Raw genomic sequence first — 23,927 nt, 5'->3', positions numbered from 1 at the left:
GATGCACTTATGCATCAGTTTAAAAAATGTATTTGCCAATATTGGCCCTATTTACAAATCAGCTGCCAGCCAAATGTGGCATAAATAATATCAGTCACCAATGTATATCGAGTATTCTGATACTATTTTTTCCTTCCCGATATGATGCTGATACCAAGGCATTGGGTATCGGCCAATACTGAGTACTGATCCGATACCAGTGTGAACTTTGTAGCTAGCAGTAATAAATGAACGTAATTCGATTATAATGGATAAAAATGATCAGTATCGGGTGTACTGGTGTGAATTTAATCATTAAAGTCCCCCAAAGTCACACGAGTTTTGGGCTCGCCGAAAATGCTGCCGCACTGGAGTCAAAGGCATCAATAGAATCAATGGGAAAACACAATGGCTAGCTTCAAGAGGAAAAACAAATAAGAGGCAATGATTTATAGCTCAAAAGTTATTTAACTTTTGATAAACTGTCACTTCTTGTCATGTATGACAGCGCCGGTCTGTGAGGCATTTTAACAATCATATTCAGAGAAAAAAACTGTCACGCAGCCTCCATTCTTTGCTGCTGCAGCGGGTCCCTCGTTTCTTCTTCGCTGTGCTAAAAACGGAAACCCGTTCATACAGTGGCAGAGGAATTGATTTCCAGTTTATAGCGCTAACATTTGGCTAAATGGCTAAATGAAGCAAAATATAAAGTTAAACCAATCGGTGCATAAACTTGTGTACTTACTGATACCTGCATTTTAAGCAGTATCGGTTGTATTCCCGATACTGATATCGGAATCGCAACAACCCTGCTATTAATGTAATGCTGGTATATGTAGTTGCTGAATCAAATAGGGATTCTTGATTTTTTTGATATTAGTATTGTCAGTTATTAGCTTAAAAAGGCAAGTATTGGTATCGACAGAAATCAACATGCTGCATACCTGCAAGAATCAAGTTCTGGTAAAATCTGATGAATTGGGGTGCTGCCAGTTTAGCTCAGTCTGTGGACCAGGAGCCTCAGGCCACATTCTCATCACATTGACTGCAGGGTTGACTTTTAGCCTTGGTCATTTGATGCACATCTACCCTGCTCTCTCCCTCCAGTATGTCCAACTTGTCCTGTCAATAAAGGCAAAAAACTAATGATGCAAGACACTGGATTAATGCCAACATGCCGTTTCTTCATAACAAGGGTGAACAGGAAATTAATATGAATTACGAAGTAAAATCTGTATTTTTATTTAGCGCTCCACGTCACTCACTGTGTGTCAGCAGGTTTTTTAACAGTGCTGATATAGCTCATAAAAAGGCACATGAAGCTTGGTTTTACTCTTACTGTTAAAAGCACTCTACATATATCATGTGCAATCCAAAAATCTGCTTTTGGTTTGTTAATGATCGTGTCTGTATTTGAAAAGGAATACATCTATCATTTATTGGGGAATCACGTGTTTTTTGTCTTGTAATGTCTGTAGAACAAATAGCCTGCCACAAAAAGAGGAACAGATCAGTTCTAGTACCAGAGACACTTGGTGTTAAAGTTTTTGTATCAGTACTGGCTAATGAAAGTTTGGAAATGTTGGCATTGGACCCGGGTGAAATTCCAATATCATGCATCTCTATTTTTATGCAAATACCAACTGATGTCGATGTAATTCAGTTCATGTCCTGCATCCTTACAAAAAGATTTTTTGGGAGATGGAGGGAAAGAGCTCATGTTTGGTCTGGACTCCAGCCTGAAACTGCTCTATTTGATTTGGTACCTCCAGCTCGTCTGTCTTGTTCCCAACTGTTCAAACATAGTCTGTGTGACAATACTGTGGCCTCATGAAACAATACTGTAAATTTGCACTGGAATCTCAGGTGTTAGACTTGCTGGAAAATGTGAACAATACAGCATTGCTCAACAAAGTCCTGGCCCTGAATGTAAAGACAAAAGACCTGTTTATGCAACTGTATTTATTTACCTTTAATCTCATTGTTAAAGGGATTTTATTTAACAATATACAGTGCTTAACAAATTTATTAGACCACCACCCAAAGTAAGGTTTATGCCACAGCTGCCCTAAATTAACAGCATTGGTAATTACCAAAATCATTTTTTATGTTTCTGCAATGGTTAATACATCAATATGTAGAAGCTCTTTAACCGAAATGATATCTTTAATGCTAAAATATGATTATTATTGTTATCCATGAGTTTTTAAATTTACTGATTTACAAAAAACCTGAAAAAATAGTAAAGCACATTATTAGGCTAATTCTTGATTACCCCTTTACCTACTGAGCCGGCGCCAGCGCTGTGTTTTATATGTCCAGAGTTTTATTGCCATAACTCTGTCAAAGTTTGTCCCATCAGAAAAATTCCAATGGTGTTGGAAAACTGAGAAATGTGGGCATGTGCACATATATGGTTCATTACAGTACTCGTAACCATATGATGTGGGCATTCTTAGATAAACACCATAGCAAGACACCAGAAGTATCGTGAGACCGCTACACGGATTCTCAACACTAACTCCTCGGAAGTTTGCTCAATCTAAAAAATTCCAGTGCTGACAGAGAGCTGGTTTCCGGCAATATATGATGTGTGGTATATATATTATGATAATATCGAACCGCGCTGCGAAAACGGCAGCTTTGGCAGAAGATGAGTGAGAAAGGAGAGTAAAGGAAGAGGGTAGAAGGAGAGCAAGCGACAGTGGTGTTTTGTTTTCAAAAAAAGCATTAGATAGTGGCATTTGTATGTGTCTGTCATGTGCAATAACAATATGTTACATGAGAATGTTGAGGATACATTTTCCCACCTTTATTTGCACTAATTGTCACCTAGGTATATAGTTATCTTTTGCACTGTGTTTTGCACATCTGGAGTCCTAGACTCAAAAATGACTGGTGATTGTTCTAAACATGTATAGGTTCACTTTTCAAATGTCAAATCAAAACTTCATGAGCAATAACAAAATCTCTTCTCATAAAAGCCATGAAAAACAAATTTGTTTTGTGTTTTCTTCTTTTAAACTGCTGACAATTCCATATCATTAACCAGATGTTGAAAAGTCAAGTTCGAGTACTCCTAGGAAAGGGACCAAAGCTCTCAGACTTAGGGCATTTCCTGACTATTTTACAGCCAGAATAACAAAATATGTCCAAATCACCATTTTTAGACTCAGTAGGTAGAGGGTTAATATGTCAAATTATAGTTATATACTTGCATTCCTGAACAGAAAAATTTGTTTTAGTGGTTGATTTTTATGGTTGATTAATTTCTGACTTCTCAGAGAAGCCCAGTGAGTCGGCTCAAATTTGGGTATTAAAAGGTGAATTCAGTTTGAAATTCCTCTTTCCTGTTTAAAATGGTAAAATGTCGAGAGCTCACTGAAAATAAAAGAGTCCGCATCAAAGCACTTCATGATGCTGGATGGTCTCTGAGACAAATAGACATAAAGTGTTCTCACATGGTCAAGTATGCTTTGGAGTCAATTGCCGAGACTGGTACTTACAAAATGCGCCAAGGAAGAGGCAGGAAACCAAAGTTAACTGAAGCAGATGTCAGACACCTCAAGATTTGAAGTACTAGAGACAGAAGGAAGGCCACTGCTGATCTTCAGGCAGAGATGAATGCTTCTAGATCAGAGTCTGAGAAAGTCTCCAGAATGACCATAAGCAGACGACTGACAGAATAAGGCTTAAAGGGAAGAATAGCTGCTAAGAAGCCATTATTGAGGCCTGCAGACATCCAGAAACACCACAGATTTGCCAGGGAGCACAAACACTGGACTGTTGATGACTGGAAGAAGGTACTCTGGATGACGAGTCCAAGTTTGAACTCTTCGGTCATCATCGTTGTGTTTACATCCTCAGAAAAGCTGGAGAATGTTTTGATTCCAGATGCATTGCACCCACAGTGAAACACGGTGGAGATTCCATTGTGGTATGGGGTTCAATTTGTGGATACGGCGTAGGCAAATTGGTGAAAATCGACAGTATCATGAACAAGAACGTCTACCACAACATCTTAGTGCATCAGGGAATCCCTTCTGGACTGAATCTGATTGGTCGTGGGTTCATATACCAGCAAGACAATGACCCCAAGCATACTTCAAAGCTGTGCAGAGACTATCTGACCAAGAAAAAGGAATCTGGAGTACTGGAACTGATGGACTGGCCAAGTCAAAATCCGTATTGGAATCCTATTGAACCAATTTTGGGCTTAGTAAATTCAAAGATTGATCGCACAAAAGTTTCATTTAAGCAAGTCTGTGGGAACAGCTAGAAACTATTTGGAACTCAATAACAAAAGAGACTGTGGAAAAGTACATAAAAACAATGGCAGCAAGAATGCAAGCGGTTATCAGGGCCAAAGGAGGCCATGCAAAATATGAAGTCTTTTGGTTATTATGTGTAAAAAAAGGACTATTTAGTTGTTTCAGTTTGTTATTTGCCAAATAAATAACAATAACATTTTTATTTTCAAACAAGTTTTTGTAAGATTTCCAAAATATTTGTTTTCTCGTTTTATGACAGGTGGCCTAATAAATTTGTTAAGCACTGTAAATGTACCAGGGCAGTCCCTTTGCTAGATGATCTTGGTATCTTACAATTCAGTGCAATGATTTTAAGCCACTGTTAGTGCACTGCATTTGTTTGACATAAACAACAAGCATGTGGCTCGCCTGGTGTTGCAAGAATGGGATCAAGGGTGAAAAATTCACAACACAAATCCAGTTATTTGGGCTGCTGTGTAAAACTTGGTGCAAAAGGAGAAAATCAGTAGAGGAGAAAAGAGGATGAAATGGAGAGTAGGCCTGGGCGATATGGCCTAAAAATCTAATCCCTGATTTTCTTAAAAAAAATTGATTTACCATTTTAAAATATTTTTTCTTATCCTTGTTTAAAAACACACACAAATGACCCAAAAAAAAGTTGAAGCATGTTTTTCTTTTATTTTATGAATCAAATGTAACAAATACCAACTAAAATTTCCTCTTGGGTAAGAGGAAGCTATAATTTGGTGTCAAAAAAGCACCTTTTTACTGCAAAGAGAGTTTAGATCAACACAGAAAGACTGCAGTTATCTGCAGAAACCTGTTATGGCATACAGAATTCATGTCTGAGCATAACATGAATTTTTTTTTTTTTTTTTTTGGATGTTCAATATTGTGTTACTGCTCCTATAGTTTTAGGTTTCACTTCTGTAATGCTGAAGTGAGTCAGGCTACAATTGACTACACCTTATTTCCCATTGGGGAAAGACCAATGTAAGGCCCCTCCCCATTCAGCTTAGAGCATTCACAGCAAATGGAAAAAAAAGCTTTCTATTCAGGTAATGAAGCCAGAGAACTACAGGACATACTCAAATCTGAAATATGAAAACCCAACAGTTTTTTCACATAAACTTTAGAAGAGCTTCCTAACTCAAACTAATATTTATGCTTTTACCCGTCTGAACACCTGTTATAAAGCCGTTTTTTTACACTAGAAATAAACGGGTTTACAGCCTGATTCAAAAAAAAAAAAAACATGTCTCATGAGCTAATATCTTCATGTGTCTCACTGTATGGGGGGTGAATTTTTTGTACCACAATGGTTTAGATTATGTTGAGGAAAAACCTCACTGTGGACTGATTGGCGCACCTCGTTTGATTGACAGATAGCTCGACAGGCAGAAGCTACGTTTCTGTCAACCAGAATGCTAGCTAGCGAGCTCACAGGAAGTCAAACTAAGGTTGTTAGGCTGATCTGAAGTTTGGCTGAGACCGTGATATGGAGCCTGCCATGGATTGGCTTCAAAAGCAGTTTGAGTCAGCTGACGTCACACAGGGTTTGTCCAGTTCTTTCTACAGTCTATGAAATGCACCCTTACAAACTTTGAACATCTCTTGTAATGTACCATCATTGTAGGATGCAGCTGGTTGATGGGGTGTTACGGTGGTTTGGTCATCATCACAATTTCATGGCAAGAATTTTACTCTTGAAGGACTGACTGTTCTAACAGATGTTTTTGTCTTGTTTTTAGGAGCTGGAGGCAATCAAAGCTCGGGTGAGAGAGATGGAGGAAGAGGCAGAGAAGCTAAAGGAGCTACAGAACGAGGTGGAGAAACAGATGAATCTCAGTCCCCCACCAGGTATTCTTTATACTTCATAAGGGAGATCTCTCCTATCAGCTGACATTTCCCTGTTTGATTTATTCATAAAATTCTCAACAGTGACCTCAATAAAACAGCTTGATACTGAAATATAAAACAGTAATATTATTTCAATTATAAGTGCATAGACTTAAAAACCCCACATGTCCTGACTAAATCCATGACAGTGTGCCAAGTTGCTTTGAAGTATAGTTTAAAGTTATAAAAAGAAATGTTATTGTGTTGTACATTAATTAAACTAATAACATTTGTAAACAGTGCCGCAACAGAGTACTGGCACTGCTTAATAGGAATGCTTTGAATATAAAGTGTCATACGTAATAATCACAAATAGATCAATGAGGCCTTGATAAGCTGATAAGTCTTCTACTGAGGAGTAATAAAGGTGCAAGTGGACAGACTGGAGATTACCTGATGTAGGGCCCTATGAAATCATTTTTATTTTTTTGCCAAATTCCATTTTTTTTTCTGTTTTTAATTTTTTGGAGTTCCATTTTGTAACTTTTTCAACTACATTTTTTTTGTGCTTTTTGCGCCTTTATTCCATAGAGGATGACAGTGGATAGTGTCAGAAACAGCAGAAAGAATGGGGAGAGACATGCCATAAAGGGCCACAGGTTGGATCTGAACACAGGCCACCCGCGCACATGGGTAGCGCCCAAGACCACTAGGCTATCTGTGCGCCCCTATTCCACTAATTTTAACATAAAGAGTGTCCTGTTTATGTAAATGAATGAAATGTTCAATAATTAAATATAAATAACCCTAAATTTATTGAAAAGGAGCCACCGTTGGCCCAGGAGCTTTTGTTTAATAACCCTGATATAAAATAATTATAAGCAGTGTAACAGATGTTTCCAACACATTAAGACACATCAGTGTGTATAATCCCATCCTAACTGATGTTTATAATGTAAATGAAGAAATCCTTCTATTCTCTCAAACAGAGAGTGATTGTAACTTTATAAGAAAGTAACATTAAAGTTAAATGGTAAAAAGTAAACCTGTTATCTAAACTTTTCCTTACTCTCACAGTCTGTAACAGTCCATGCAGTTTGATGCTGCATTGTTCTACTCCTGACTGTGACGGTTCTCTCCTCATCTCTCTCCATCCTCGCTGTCTGTCCGTCTGCCTCATATCAGACCGCTACGTTAATGCAGACACGCGTTGGCTCGTTAAGCAACCAAAGGGAACTACAGTGTTTACAGTGAATTATTAAGCTAATTGCTTACTTGAATGTTACATCATTTAGACTGCGGGACTTCGTAAAATCTTGAGTCCATGCGAGTCATGTTTGAAGCCTCAGAGCACACACAGACCCACCTCTCTCTTTGTGTAATTCTGTGGTGTGGTGAGGTAAAATAAGCACAGATGAGTTTTCCACATTAAATAGTGGATTCTGTTTTTATTGGCCAATTCTGCAATTCCATTAACGCCTAAATCAGAAGGCCCTACTGAAGGTTTGTTGCTGGTTCATACACAGATGATTTGATGGGGGAAAAAGTCAAAACACAACTAAGATCTTTCCTTTATTCCTTTAACCAGCATTTGTCAAAACTCCCTGCCATACAAGGGTGAGTTTAAGTAGGCCGCAGAGGAGAAGGCAGCTTTAACTCGAAATGTGGGGTCAGTTAAGGTTAGCGTGGACCCTGTGGTCAGCAATGCATATTCCTTTTTCAGCTTCCAGGACACTTGTGTGCTTTCAGCTGTCATATATCCAAGTTTAACTGCTGGTCAAAAGCCCTTGAATATGCAGAAGAGTTCAAATAAACACCATCACTCTTGAAGTGGTTATATAACAAATTTAGAATTCTGATAATGGTGATTGAATGTCTCAAACCATTTTAAAAGCTTTGATTTTATATTTGAAATTTAAGTATATAGCTGTGTTCAGAATCACAATATGTACTACTACTTCTACTGATTAGCCAAACATATATACAGCAATTTAAGTTAGTAGTTAATATGTCAGCGAGTGCCACAGACAGCTGCAATGCAGAGTGAGACATGTTTGGTAGACCACTCTGCTCTTGTTTCATCCAAACAAAATACAGGTCTCTCTTGCATACATATCATTAAATGCTATGAATTTGGCTTGTACTATTCTGCTATGCAGAATTTAAATACTTTGTGGTCGATTGTTGCGATCTGGACCTGAACATGTACTACTGACTACTCATTTAGATGTTTTTGTTTTTTTTTTCCATTTAAAGAAGGTGGTCTGGGTTACTCTTTAATGAGTTTCCAGATGGGGATGTACTTAAATATTTCATTTATTGATTGACAAATAACGGAATGTAACACTTTAAATGAATGATAATAATTGTGTTGCTTACTTTCTGTTTTCTTTCTAATCTATTTTTGTGCAGTGGGCCCCGTCATCATGTCCATTGAAGAAAAGATGGAGGCAGACGGCAGGTCAATTTACGTTGGAAATGTGAGTTGTCCTTTGTTGCTTAAGTTGTACAAGATTGTATCTGGTTGCCTTTTCATGATGTTATCTTTAAAATCATAGACACCCGATAACAAGCCAACATAGCAATAAATAATAATAATAATAATAATAATAATAATAGTAATAATAAATCTCAATTTAAATGCGAAAATGTCTCGCTTTGATTCTTGTTTAGAATGTGCAGCTGTGGTTCTTAAACATACATGACCCCTTAAATAAAGATAAATGTGATGCAGTTTCTCTGTATTTATCTTCACTTCCTGCTTTGGCAGTATAACAAGTTGACCCAGCTATTGGTAGCACCTCATCCCGGTGTTTGTTAATGCTGTGGCCGCAGACGCGCCACTGATTGGTTATGTTAGAGCTACAGGTATGAGCTGCAGGAGTATGAGACACAAGATGGCAAACTTTTGTTTATTTGTTATACACTAAGGACTGATCATGTCGATTAAATTTAACTTGGAACACTGTTAGGAATGGTTGAGTAACAACAAGCGACAAGTGCATTTTGAAAGTTTACAAACAAACGTGTTGCTCTGCTTTTCCTCCTCCTTCTGTCTGTCAGAGGGAAATAAAAATAGAAGTAAGTTTAGATTTAAAATCAGAGGAATATTTAAAGACACAAATAAGTACAATGACTGATTGGAAATTGAGTAATCTACTTAAAGATATTGCTTTTATCCGGTTTGGTTTCCTTTTGAAAGAGAAAGTGTTAATGTCAGTCTTTTCAGATTTTGTTCAATCTTTACATTGAACACTTGAACCAAAGCAGTTGGCCTCATGATTGTACAGTAAAAATTGTGATTCCCACCCTTCTTTATTTTCTGTATTTTCTCCATTGCTGATCTCATGTCTTTTCTCTCTTGGTATCCTATCCTTTTTTTTTTTTTTTTTTTCTCCAGGTGGACTACGGTGCCACGGCAGAAGAGCTTGAGGCCCATTTTCATGGCTGCGGCTCAGTAAATAGAGTTACCATCCTATGTGACAAATACACAGGGCATCCCAAAGGGTAATCAACCATCAACTTACTATTCCTTTTCAATGCACAGGGTGCATCAGTGGCAGAGTGATTTTCTTTTGTGTTAAAGATCTATCACAGTCACACTGTTAATTAAGTCTGTGACAGATAATTTAACAGTAGCAATAATGTTTTTGTTTTTTTTTAATCAGCATCTGTTGCTGTTTGCACATCATTTTCTATAAACAGTTTTAGTTTTGGCAAACCTCATTAAATGCACCAGTTTTTTGTGAAAGTAAAGGGTGCTGCTGCAAGTGATTTTCTTCTGTTTTGTTCCTCAGGTTTGCTTATATAGAGTTTGCAGACAAAGAGTCTGTAAGGACAGCCATGGCTTTGGATGAGTCCCTTTTCAGAGGAAGGCAGATTAAGGTAAAACAAAACAAAACACACAAAACAATCTAGTTGCAGCCATTCTTAATTTTAGATTTCTACTTATCTGAAATTTTCTTAATGACTCTGCCCATGTGTCGCCAGCCTAAGGTGTAAAGCATTGCATACAATTTCTGTTGAACTCAGTGAAGATGTCTGCATGACAGCAATAACAATTAAAATATGACATGGTAAATGGAGATAAGATTTCACCTTTACTTGTGTACAAATGGTACTTTGTTTTGTGCCACTAAAAGATTTCTAATAGTGAGACACCATTTTTATTCATTGTAATAACTTAATCTCCCCCTGTCGCACATAAGCTAGGTCTGGTGTTCTAGTCCTGAACTCACTTCAGTTCAACTTTATTTGTATAGCAAATTTCATACAGATGTAAACTCAGTGTGCTGTACAGAAGATTAAAAACAAACAGATAATAGCATTGAATGGATGTATATATTTACTGTCCCAAAAACAAAGAGATCTTGAAACAAATTTCTCTGGTCTTTTAAGTTACAAATCCAGACCCAAAAGTGGCCCTGAGCCCTTACCAGTTGAGAACCAATGCCCGTATAATCACATAGAAATTTTTTAAAAGTCAGTGTTTTCCTTAAATCCTGTCCCTGAGAGCCACCGCCTGGCTGCTAGTTTATTAACTCTTCACTTTTGAATCTTGCTCTTCAGGTGGGCGCTAAGAGAACAAACAGACCAGGCATCAGCACCACAGACCGCGGCTTTCCACGGGCTCGGTTCCGATCACGAGGCGGAAGCTTTACATCACGTGCACGGTACTACAGTGGCTACACACCACCCAGAGGCAGAGGACGAGCCTTTAGGTGAGCGGACGCTGAGGCGCCTCATTTTGACACTGTAGGAGAGCACTGCATCTGCATGCATCACACCTCACACTATCAGGACAGAAAAAGACAGACCAGCATGAACAACCAGGAGAGGAAGCTGGTGTTGAACTACTTTAAGGACTTACAATCACTGTTGAGTTTACTCTATAGCTAAGGCAGGGGATTTCAATAGAGAACAACAGTTTTTACACATTACTCCTCAGCAAGTTTGAATGCTAGCTGCCATGGTCCTCAGTTGTGTTTCAGTAAGGACTGCTGAATGAACAAAGGAGTGGGGTTGACTGGCTGCTCAGTGTGACTAAGGTGCTTCAATAGTAAACCAAAATTGGGTGCTCTTGGAAAACAGGGGGAAAGAACTGTCCAAAGACTGCTGAATGTTCTAAAGAGAGAGAAATCATCCTTCCGTGATGTATAACCTATATGATATGACAGAAAAATTAGAGGGCCATAGAGTGCTGCAGGAATGACACAGTAATCATTGTGTAGGTTCCATCAGCAAAAAGCCTGTAGTTTTTTTCCCGTGAGTATAACACTATGAACACTTGTTGAACACTATAATCACTTTTTAAGCATATATGCATATTGGTTGAAGTCGAAAGCTAATATAAATCCATTCGAGAACAATAGTGAGGTCACTTCAGCGTCACTACCACTAAAGCAGCAGAATTTTTCGCCAACAAACTACAAAATTGGAGTCAGTATTTTAGTGCAAATTCTTTCCTGGTGAAAGGTGGACTGTAAGTTTAGATGCTAGGCAGCATGATGTTCACCACCCCCAACTTATCATGTAGTCTTAGTCCTAGTCCTACTCTTTTGGTAAGCTTTAAAATTAAAGTGGGACTATCCTATATGCTATTTCTGTTGTTGACAAGAACTTCTGATATCTAATTTCCAGACAGTGAATGTACAGTTGTTCAAGTAAAGGGCTTGGTAATGATTCATAGAAATGTAATCAACAAAGGCCGTCCTTGAGGCCAAAATGACCTAGACATTTGACCTTCAAAACTAGTCAGCTCATCCCTGAGTCATAATGGATATGTGTGCAAAAATTGAAGGAAATCCCTCATAGTTTTCCTGAGATATCATACTTGCACAGATGTACAACCAGTAAACATAATGCCTCTGGTCTTGGCCATTGTCTGTGTGGAGACATTAAGAGTCATTAGTGTCTCTTCAACTAGTGTGTAACACAAACCAGACGTCTAGTTTGAAACTGATTCAAAATTCCTGTAAAGTTGACAATAGAACTGGAGGTGCTAAAATGCTAATTAATATCCAGATTTAGGTCTTGTTTCTGCAGCACTCTGAGGTTGGAAGTATGGAACTTCTTTTTGGTATTATCTATAGATGGTGATTATGGTGGTATAAATGGTTAGACCTGAGCCCTATGTTATGATTTAGTAAAATGGTACAAAAGGGTGACTTTCAGACAAAAAGATGACAAAATAATCACTAAGTTAAAGGATCAGAGTAGAAAGTAAGATCAGAGAACTAACATGAGAGCTAGGTGTCATTTATGCTTGAGAGATGTAAAAAAGGAAACGGTAAGTAGAGAAGGAGCTTGACAAGCATGAACATGGGGGTAATATTGATAGGAAACCTGGTTTAAACTGGGGTGCACTTATTATCTAGTTAAGTCAGAATGAGTCATGCAACTTTTGAGGCTTTTTGCATGTCCTGTCACATATCACCTTTTAAACAGAGGCCTACAGGTTCAGTGCACATTCTTCTCCCCAGGCTTCACATATAATACACCAGAATTGGGCCAGTGCAAATGAACTGTCCTTTAAACTGACTAAAATGCAAAAGATAGATTTGTTTTTCTAATTTCATTTGGATAAAGTGTTATTAATGATGAAAGTGCACACTTATCTTGGAAAAATAATTAAAGTTTGGGCTGTTTGACCCTCCGTTTAATGACCTACAGCTTTGCCTCACTCTGCTGCTACTATGTGGCAGACATCTCAGTGACTGAAGCTTTGTCAACTTTAATTCATGGTGACCCTCATGGAGTAGCTGCTTATGCTTTAACTCATCTTTGAGACACTGAGGCCACGTTTAGACAACAATGTCATGTAGAAACTGACTAGTCACTTCTTCTGCCTTGTGAAAAAGACCCTTCTTTATTCAGCTGCTAGAATCACTAGTGGGGCTCTTCCACTACGACTTTTGACCGAGCCAAACAGCTGTGCTAATGAGTGAAATCAGGGAGGACCAAGTGCAGAGCAAGGATTACAACTTTTTCTTCAGCTACTAACAAACGTTTGACCCTTTCCCCTTCTTATGGACAAATAAATTCTAGACTTTTTAAAAAATAAAAATTTCCCCACCCCAAAACAGAAGTTTTAAGACCCACTGGGGATTCTACAATCCCAGTAAGGAAGCCTGATCCAACGTGTCTGTTAACCATGCTGTGCTAAATGTTGCTGGCTTCATTATTGGCTCAGATACCCCAAATTACATCATACACATTCACCCCGAGTAAATATCAGCTATCAACTGCTGACCGGCACAGACAATGAACACAACAGGATTTATCATCTGGTGGTGTGACTGGTGTTATGCTTTAACCAGTGACCATGTTAACTGCTGACTATACGAATTTGCTGGGTTGATAATGGAAATTGAAAAGTGAAAGAGCCCCTTTGTTTAGTTTTTAAATTAATATCTCCTAAGCATATCTTAGACATTACAGAAAATCTCTAGTGTTTTAACGGTGTTGTAACTAGAACAACCACTAAGACTTTCAGCTGAGAAGTCACCAGTTAACACGGTCATTCGTTAAAACATCACACCTGTTCTCCTACAGCATCGTCAACAGTATAGTCTTTGGATTTACGTTTTTTTCCTGCAGAAGAGTTTCAGATGTATTCGCACACATTCTATTCATATTAAAATATTTTGTAATGCAAGCACAAATGACTGTTTTCTTTGTTATTGTGATTAGTTGTTTTGCATTGTTTTGAGGACATTTTACTAAGCTTTTTAATGTCAAATAATATAAATCCCCCTAATTCCCAGCAGACTGGTGCAGACACTAAAAATGATCACCTTTTATAGGAAATAGAGGATGTGTTGTTGATCAGGACCAGCTTGAAAATCGATTCTGAATCTAATTGTGACCCCCAGAATCGAATCAGGAATACTTAAAGATTCATATCTCTAGCCTGGCATATTTTTGCTCTATGTGCAGTTGTTATCAAAATGTCATCTAAATCTCTATTTCACTGAAAATTATTCTGTTTTCAGTAGCTAGTTTTTGTGTAAATGTGGCTTCAGTAAGGTATGCAACAACTTTGATGCACAATAGTGAAAGCCGGGTGATAATTGATGAATGTGCACTGGGATAGTGGTGGCTTTCTGCTTACAGTGTTTACTTTTACTTTGCTTTTGCAGTAGGGTCCTGTGGGTCTTTGGATAAATATCATACTCAAAGCTTGTGTTTATAGAGTGTAAATACTTGGCAATAATTTATATACATGCTCACAGTTATTCTATTTAATCAATCTAGAGTACAATTTTAGGAAATATAAAGAGAACCCTTGAATGCTCACTGATAGTGGAGAGATGTCAGGGTAACAAAGGATCTTATTGGAGTCTCCATATAAGCCCCACAGAGCTCTCTCCATGGAGCCATCTTGTTCAGATTGAGAAAGGAGGTGTGGTGCCAAACATGTTGATCCAGCATGCCAGCTTCCCTACACATGCACTTAGTTTTGATACAGAGATTCTGAAGCTCAAGGCCACAATGAGTAAAAATCACAGAATACTTTCCCAAAGAGAATGCAGCTCTCATTTTGGTGATCGTCTGAACCCTTTATTCAAATGTCCATTTTGGCGACTAATCCTGTTGGCAAGTAGCTCTTGAAAATTCATTTTGAGTCAATTTATCTTCAGAGCTTGTGGTTTTACATTTGCCCTTGCTCTTGTCTCACAAGTTGTGCAAAAAGTTCAATTTCATCAAGGCTGCCTTTTAATAACTGCAGAAAAGGGTTACATACTTTTTCATTCCTTTTTGTGAGAAAGTGTCTGAACCTCAAGGTCAGAATCTCTCTAATCACTGTGTACTTACCAAGCCCCTCCCACACATACCAAGAAACCCTAACCCTGCCAGTTTGTTCACTGGGATTTGGCCCCTGCTGCAGGACAAGGCACTTAGAGCAGAGTGGGAGAAGTTTAGGTTTTTATTTTTAATAGAAAACCAAGTCTCCAGGCGCTGAAAGCACTAATAAGAAAAGCGTATGTTGAATTCTGAAGGAGTTAGTTTTACAGTATGTATAGGAAGGATATTTGTCTGATCTTAAACTTTGTAAAGACTGAGTGTTAGTTATGTTGAAATGACAATTTAACATCTGGTAGAGCAGGGCAGGGAAAAATGTGAGTTAAAATGAAATAATTTGGTTTAAAGAAGACGCATGAACAACATTGAGCAGCTTTGTGTTGCATTAACATGGATTAGGTACCCTTTTAAAAGGGCATTTATATATCAAGTTAATATGGATGCGGGTACTAAATTTTTGCTGATGCGCTGACATTTACACAATAATTATAGACAATACTGATATCTATATATTTGAATGTAGTTCAGACCTTAAACTCCAGTCCGTAAGAACACAATTTAAAGCCTGCGGATGGAAAAAATGAACAAACGTAAGTCCTTAAAACACACTTTAAAGTGTAATGAATGATAATGTATAAAGGAAAACACTTAAGCTGACGTAGGTCTTCTGGTCCAGTAGAACCGTGCAGTATAGTTATAGCATCTGGACACTATACTAGTGACATATCAGGAGCTTGAAGGGTTGGCCCATTTTTAAGGGAAGATTTCACCACCATCCCTTGTAACTCTAGGAGAAGGTTGGGTGCTCGAAAATGAGGGGTAGGGGTAAAAGTTTTTAACCTCTTAGCTTGTTAAGTATTCTGGCATGTCATGTGCTGTGAAGCCACCAGCAATAGACACAAATGGAGACTAATAAGTCATAACTGAAGACACTAGATTTGCCTCTTTAAAAGCTTCTCTCTCATTTTGTGCTCAGCATGCATCCAAAGTAAACGGTGATCAACTGTTTTGTGTAAAAAAAAAAAAAAAAAAAACCTTGTAGGATGCTGGTTGCATTGAAAAGACTGATCAGTTCAAGACTAGGCTAGATGGATATTTATCTGGGTTTGCCATGCTAAGAATGAAAATGATATATGGGCTGACGTTTCTTTAAGGTCGACTTAATTGCATCTCATCACTTCAGATGAATTATTATTGCAGATATTAAACGGTACCAAAGTATAGCTTACTTGATGTCTAAATGCCCAGCATAGATGTAAATGCAGAGTATGAATGACCCCTTAGCAGAAAAAAAATCATTACAGTGGAAATGTTTGTTTCATTCTGACTAACAGTACTAATGGACTATTATGTCTGCTCCCAGAGCCCCAGAGAAATTGAAAGTATTTCTGATAACCACATAGTGGGTATTTCCCTTATCTAGAAGCTTTAGTTAATATGTTACGATTGCCGAGAAGCAGAGTTGTCCCACTTGGCTTGACCTTGATCATGTTTTGCAGAGGAGAGCAGTAATACTGTTTGGCTGCTACATCAGGAATTCATCACTAGTCTGCTTAAGATAAAGCTTTAGCTGAACAGAATCCGGCTCTAAAGTACAACACTTTCATTAGTGCCTCGTCTCTGTAGTGGGAACACATCCATGGTGAAGAAAAACTTGGCGAGTTCAAAATCTTTGCATTGACTTACTAGTGTTTGAGAAGATTTTGCTGTGCTTGCATTGTCAAGGGATCACCGGCCAAAAATTTATGTTTTATCCAAGTATTTAGGCTGTTGTTGGCTCCACTTATAAGACTTTGTGGTTTGATTGATCCTTTGTTGAGCCTCTCCCTCCTTGGTTATTGTTTTCAGGTTAGACAGAATCTCTCCTTGCTGGGCTCCTTCCCCTTTGAAACTATGGACATTTATCCTAGGATTTGACAAACTCGTAAATATCCAATTGATTTGATTCTTGTATAAAGTATAAGACAGAGGCACTGTAGGATAACTCAAAACTAGGCCTGTTAATATGAATGCATTAATCTGGAAAGCTTAACGTGTTAAAAAAATAACGCAGTTTAATCACATGACTAAGTTTGACAACAACCTCCTCTGGTAGTCCTCCTGCGCGGATGTTTACGTCCCTGGGGTAAAAAGGTTAAAGGCGGGTCAAATGCAGCCAGCAGTGATGAGTGAGGAGACAGACCCAGGTCTGCTTCATGGCAAATTTCAATTTAAAAAGCTGCCTAATGGAAGTCTGGATAAAACAAAAGTTGTGTGTAAATACTGCAAAAAAAAAAAAAAAACAACACGGATCAAGCTGTAATAGCTAATGTTGCTAATGTTAGCAAAGACGCTAACAACAACACGGATCAAGCTGTAATAGCTAATGTTAGCAAAGATGCTAACAACAACACGGAACCAAGCCATAACACCAAGCTACACCGGCTGATTAATGCAATTGCTAATGGGTTGCCGGAGACTGCAGACCATCGACATCGTTGACGACAAGGGGCTTCAAGACATCATCCGGGTCACCTCGGATGACCCATACCACAGAACACCTACGCGAACTACTGTCACAATAATCAGTGAACTGTATGACAGCTAAAAAAGGCAACTATAGTGGAGCAGCTGGCCAGAACTACATTTATACTACTGACGAGAGACCACTGGACATCAATCAGCAAAAACGGCTACCTCAGCATAACGGCACACCTGATCATTCACTTCACAGCAGAAGTTATTTTGTGCCTGATGTGTTTGTCTTCTGGGCTCGTTTGCAGTTTATAAATATTATTGCTCAGTGAATTAAGACACTGATTTACAAACCACAAATAGGTTTAAAAAGTTCAGCTTGTTTAATATTTCCTCATTTAAACACCATACTTGTACTAATTTATCTCAAACAAAAATGCAAGTACATGGTAGTATTTTAAATGTTAATTTATAGAGAATTATAATAATAATAATAAAACTAGATTTTTTGTAAAAAAGCACTTTCTGTGCATAAGTCCTGTGCATAAAGTTAAAACAATGAAAATAAACACTTGATAATAAGAACTTTTAAAAATCTAAAAATTATGAAAACTAAAGAAATGCGGTGATTAACTTGATTAATTTTTTTTAATCAACTGACAGCACTACTCAAAATCCTTAAAAACATATTAAATAGCTTAAAGTATAACTAATGTTTTATGCTAGTTGTGTTTGCTCACATTAGATGTCCTGATGCACATCAACAAAGTACTGATTTGCTTTACTACTGCAAAGTTAATTTTGAATGTAACATTAGTTAGCTAATATAGAAAAGAAATGTTGATATCACATTGTACTATTTAAACTAACAAAGTGTTAGCAAGTTTAGTGTTGCATTAACTTATTAGAGCATGTCATTAGCATTTAAAGTGCTTTGTCTTTCTTTCAGTAAACTAATTGTAAACTGTCTAAAAGCACAAAACCAGTATTAATATTGTCAGTAAAATTTCTGCCATGAAACTGATTTTTTCCAACCATGTCCTCACCGATTGAAACACATGCGTTGTGTTGAGTAAACATAACCAGTGCCCCTGTTAGCATAGCAGAGAGATATGTGACAGACAACAGCTCAATTTGAGTTCAGTCATCAGCAGGTTTTTCCCAGCACTAAAGCCAGATAACAAGTCAAGTTGTCTTTTTTTGTTTGGTCAGTGTAATTAGCGTGAAGCAAAGCAATGAGATAAAACACGTTTTCTTTCCTCCTCAGTTTTAATATGTGTAATAACAGCAACATAAAGCGAGTGTGCGCTCTTTGCTAAGCGCCTCTGTGAGCTGTAATGAACTTACTTGGTTTGACTTGAGCCCAGTGCTTTAGCAATTTGTATAACAGCTTAAACATCTGTTTAAAGGTGTGTTTTAACTCGCGACTAGCTTGTTTTAAGTCCATGATGAGTTCAAAAAGCAAGCTGTTGTATTAACATCAGAGAAATGGCTGCAAAACCATAGCTCTGTACACTCACTAACACCTCTACTAAAGCTAAGTTAAATCCATCATAAATATGCAATTTTTTGCAACTTCTCCACAATAAAAGTCCAATTTTTTTGTTTTAGTGCTTTTATTGTGAACGGCCACATCGGGAAACATGCTGTTGCTGGTAGAAGCTGGTTTCATTTCCCTCTGTAGGAGAGAAGTGAAACTTAAACTACAGATCTAATCATAAAAAAGTAAACACACACATATCTATAAAATCATTTTTCTGTGATCTTATGCTTAAACATGAGATCAGTAAGTCTTCAGTTTGTTTTAGAAGCATTAGGAGGGTTGTAACTGCTGATTATGCATTTAACTTTGTAATCCTGAGATATATTATTGCTCCCGCAAAGAGCAAAAAAACATGATATTAAGGGGCGCAGCCACACTAGACCATCTGTACTGTGCCATATTATGACCGTGCAGAAGCCCATTTGACCCCCTCCCCTGTCCCCCCCTTTGGCCCGCACTCACACTGCTCAACGCATCCAGGCCTGAGCACGGCTACGTCACGTGCCGACGTCATCACACGACGCGTTCACCGTTGATGAATTTATATGCGTTGATGACTCAGTATATACTAAGTGTTGTTTTTAGGCTGTGAAATGGCAACAGATTTATAGATATCTGATCTGACACCGGAGTTATTTTAGCTGATCTAGGATCAGTAGGTACGTTAACTATAAAGAGCATGGTAAGGAGAGAGAAAGAGAAAGCGGTTCATAGCGGAGAATTATCGCTCACAGCATATAATCTGGAGCCTGATCAGAGTTCCAAGCACTTCTGATGAATGAAACCTGGACTTTCTAACTTGTATGAGCCCCTACAGCCGCTCTTCTGCGTGTCCATATACTATCTGAATCCCCCTGAAATTCTTTTACGCGCCATGAACTGTGCCTTTTCTCTGCGTTTGGATGCCTTTCAGTGGTGCACCAAACAAGCTCTCATGTCACAGGACAGCCTGTGTCCAGAGCAGGATTAAATGTTCAGATAAAAGAAGTTTTCAACAGTGATGAGAGCAATGTTGACCATCTGATGAGAGCTGGAGGTGAATGCGCCCCAGGATTAATAAACGATGTTCCATCCAAATGTCAGCGATCAAGATCCCAATTTCGCTTCTTGGTGACATGAAATAGAATTAGAGGTAAGTTAATTCAGTGGATGATAGTTTGGCATTATCATTTTATAATATGAGAGGTTAAATCAGCCGTGTGATTAACCCCGGCACATACTTGTCCGCGTAATTGGCGTTCCTCTTTACTTACGGAGGATGAAAGGTGTTTGTTATCCTGTGAGCTGCTGTTTGTGACTCAATTAAGGGAAGAAGCTTTATTTCACAAACCAAAAATCCTCTCACAGTGGTTAAAGCCTGACTTTACTCGAAACTGATCAGAAATGTGGACAGGACTGGGATCCATTAGAGCGAGGTTGTAGTAAAGCTGTGTGAAGTTAAATTCTTCAGCTCTAATAAAGTCCTTGTAACTTGTTGAAATTCAATGAGATAAAATAGTTCTTTCTAGAAAAAATCCTGCTGTCTCTAGCATGCAGCTGCTGTGCTCTCTGTGCTCGGAAGCGGGTCCCTCTGTTGTTACTTCATGTTATATCACATTCCCGCGCTTGTGCTCTTCGTTTGCATCCGTTCCGTGCCTAGGTCCACCTCGTCCTTCCATGCTGGGGCCGCGCCGAAGCACGGAACAATTGCACTCACACTGGCCAAACTTACCAGACTTCAGGCTGAACCGGGCCCAGGCACGGTACAGATGGCCTAGTGTGAATGCACCCTCGGTAATTGCCCTAGAAAGTTGGATAGAAATACTCCTGAATCAGTGGCTCTTGCAGACACCCCAAGCACACCTTTAAACCATTTTAAAGTAACAAAACTAGGTCACAATTTCACCGCAATGCACTGAAAAGACCTGGAGAGTTTGTCATTAGCCCTGCAGTGGTTGCTATGAGAGGGAGTGGACCAATCAGAGAGCCAACAAAGGGTCAGTTAAAGCCAACCAAGCCTTGACTGCGCAGCCAATAAATCCCAACACCAAGTCTAAAGGAAGAAAAGATTGTTTAATTGGCGTCCAGTTGCAGATATCTCTGTCATAAATATTGCATCCATTAACTCCATTGTTCTCGTCATTCCTTTAAGTTAGCACCATGCAAGCAAAGATTTTGATGCCAGTCAGAAACACACATACTGTTCTCATCATGTGGAGGAAGTTGTGTGTTTACCATGCATATGTATTGTGTTCATCACCAACAAAACACACTGTACAACTGGATTCACCTTTGTAGCTTTCACTCCCAGAAACGAGGGTTCATTACTGCAGCCTGACCTCAGCATCTGGCCTAATGACCACTGGTTTCAGCCCCAGTGCGACCTTTATTTATTATTTGTTGATTTTGTTGCCACTGAATGATGTGTATGAGGTAACTGCAGCTGCCTGGCTTTTTGTGTATGTGTGAGGCAGTGTCTGAGTGTACTGTAACTGAGTTCTGTCCCCCGAAATTGTCAAATATGGCTGTGTATGTCTGTGTAATGTGTCCTGCTGGGGGGTTTATGTGTGGTGCTGTTTGTCCTCAAGGTCTTTCCCCACAGTGACCCCAGAGGCGGCTCTCGCTGAGAGAGACAGAGAGAGAGAAAGAGGGAGAGAGAGTGCCTTTGCTGTCCCCTCACACTCACACTAATCACTATCCTGATATCTGGAAATTACACTTTTCCTCTCTTGACGAAGCTGCTTTCAGCGTTTTTCAGCGCTGTAGTCATCAGATTGATTTGTAAACTCAAAGGCACAATACCGATTAGATGTTATGTCTATTTATCTGTGACCACTGTCCTCAACATTGTGTTATAGAGGGAATGCACCAACGTCACTTTCAGCGTGCGACACGCCTGGTCTGAGTGGCAAAACATTCTGAATGACGGCTCTGCACTCAATGGAGAATGGACAAAAATGGAGTAATATCTGCTTAAATTAGGAGTATTTGGACTCGACAGAGATCAATACTGTTTACTAAAGACACAGTGGAAGTTGGACATTGATATGTGGTGATAAATAAAGTTAACTAACATTTATTACGATCTGATTTTGAGTACAAAGCAGACCCTGATGGCACACATCAGCCCAGTTCATTAGTGATGGATGTGAAATTAATATCAAAGCTTTGGCTTACTTCAAAGCTAAAAATCAGTAATTTCTTCATATTTAAGTGATCAATTTCCTTCTTCCAACTTTAGCTAATCTATAACATGATGGCTCTGTGGTAATTCAGTTGTTTTGTAAAAATTCTGGGCATTTTTGAAAACATTAACAGATCCGGGCTTTCTTTCTTAAGCTACAAGCTGCTGACTCGCTAACAGGCTATGATGAGTCATATTTATCAGCTTGATACGAAATACAGTCAGGTTTAAACACTTTGATTTGAAATTTAGGATCTGCCGTCAGATCATCTTGGCAGTCTGAAATCATTTTACACATTTAAGTGAAAAGTAAGAAGATGTAAGAATAAAACTGGTTGTTAACATAAAAATGAGCATTTAAATAACTAAAAGTTAGCTCAGCTTAGTTCTTACATGTTTCTATTAAAATATGCCTTAAATTATGTAACATACAGGCAGGCCAACTACTTCATTTATGTCTTTATTGTCCTGTTTTTGTCTTTAAAACTCCCCAAACTCATATTCCAAGCTACTTGGGGTAACTGCGGGGTCTTAAAACTATATTAAAAAAAAAAAAAAAAGTCTTAAATGCAAGACTGTGTCTTAGCTAATGTCTTAGCTGTACAATTTTTAAGTTTTAATTGCAGTGCGAAACGTGTAACATTTTCCATTGCCTGCTGCTTTATGGTATCAAATTGATGTCTTTTCTCTGTCTTGCCTCAAAATACCTCAAAAAGCTCAATTTGAATACTACAATAAGAAATACTACCAACATTTTCTTTGTATGTTGTCACATTTTATCGTAGTCGCATATGTAAATGCGTTAGAAATAAAATGCAATGGAAGTAACCTCAGTATTTAACTGAAATATGTTAATTTATGGCAACTTTACATAATCTGTGATTTAAAAATAAGAGGACCAGACATTTTTTCAGCCTCTCCATATAAAACTGGTTCTGTTAGTCGGACATCGCGGGATTATATGTACATTTATAAATACAAAATTTGTTGTACTTCCTTGCTTTGTCACCTCAGATATTATTTGATATTTTACTATATAATTACCTGCTGAAACTAAAGCTCTTGTGGCTTTTTTAACAGCGTTATAACTACAAACGTTTCTATAAACCATCAGCTTAGGATCTGTATGGTGCGGTGAACATCAAGATATAATATCAGAAAGACTTCTCTTTATGGCTGCAATAAAGCCGTTTAATGCTTACTCGCCTTTGGCTGGAACGGCAGACTCACGCTGATCGTGACGTCACGTGCATACCCTCTATTCCTTTTGATACCTAGTCTATTCTTTCCCAGTCAGTTCTCACCCTGGACTGAATTTACAGCAGACCCCGTCACACTCTAACACTCACACATACACAGACGTTTACTATATTATATCACACCAGAAAATTGGTGTCCGTCTTTTAAGCCAACAAGAAAAAAACTCACCCTCTTTTTCTCTCTCTTTTCCAGGGGCCGAGGGCGAACAACATCGTGGTATTCCCCTTACTAAACACCCCCCTCCCTCCCAAACACCCCCTTACTATCAACCCTCCCTCCCCCTCTTTGTTCCCATTTGGAAAAAAAAAAGAAAAAACACAATGAAAAAAGCCCTCTCCTTTCCCTACAATAAAAGAAGAAAACCCCAGAAGAGAGAAAAAAAAAAGACAAAAAACAAAAAAAAAAGAGCCTCCTGGACAGAGACTGACTGACCGCAGTGTGCGATTGTGTGTGAGCGTGCGTGTGCGGAGTTGATGCGGTCGCCCCCTGGTAAGGTATAAACGTTGGCCATTGGGGAAAGAGTATGGTGGCAGATTTCTGTCTTTGTTTTTGTTGGGTTTGATGGGTGGGAAGGGAAGGGGGAGGTAAGAGAGAAGATGATGGTATCTCAGGC

The 23,927-nt window shown here is 38.5% G+C and overlaps 1 protein-coding gene across 4 annotated transcripts in view; it reads left to right on the top strand.

Annotated features, from left to right (window-relative positions):
- Positions 1 to 23,927, top strand: part of pabpn1 (poly(A) binding protein, nuclear 1) — a 29,440-nt gene that overhangs the window by 2,711 nt on the left and 2,802 nt on the right. For 3 of the 4 annotated variants that reach the window (XM_041814621.1, XM_041814620.1, XM_041814623.1), the window contains 5 exons: positions 6,002 to 6,110; positions 8,502 to 8,569; positions 9,490 to 9,596; positions 9,887 to 9,974; positions 10,659 to 10,810. In XM_041814621.1, the coding sequence (XP_041670555.1) occupies positions 6,002 to 6,110; positions 8,502 to 8,569; positions 9,490 to 9,596; positions 9,887 to 9,974; positions 10,659 to 10,810 (524 nt within the window). Of the gene's footprint in view, positions 1 to 6,001; positions 6,111 to 8,501; positions 8,570 to 9,489; positions 9,597 to 9,886; positions 9,975 to 10,658; positions 10,811 to 23,506; positions 23,574 to 23,927 lie in introns of those variants that run through there. The other variant, XM_041814622.1, reaches the window with a different exon arrangement.

Source organism: Cheilinus undulatus, linkage group 19 (assembly GCF_018320785.1).
Source record: "Cheilinus undulatus linkage group 19, ASM1832078v1, whole genome shotgun sequence".
Taxonomy (NCBI): Eukaryota; Metazoa; Chordata; class Actinopteri; order Labriformes; family Labridae; genus Cheilinus; species Cheilinus undulatus.
This window is presented reverse-complemented; position numbering and strand designations above follow the sequence as displayed.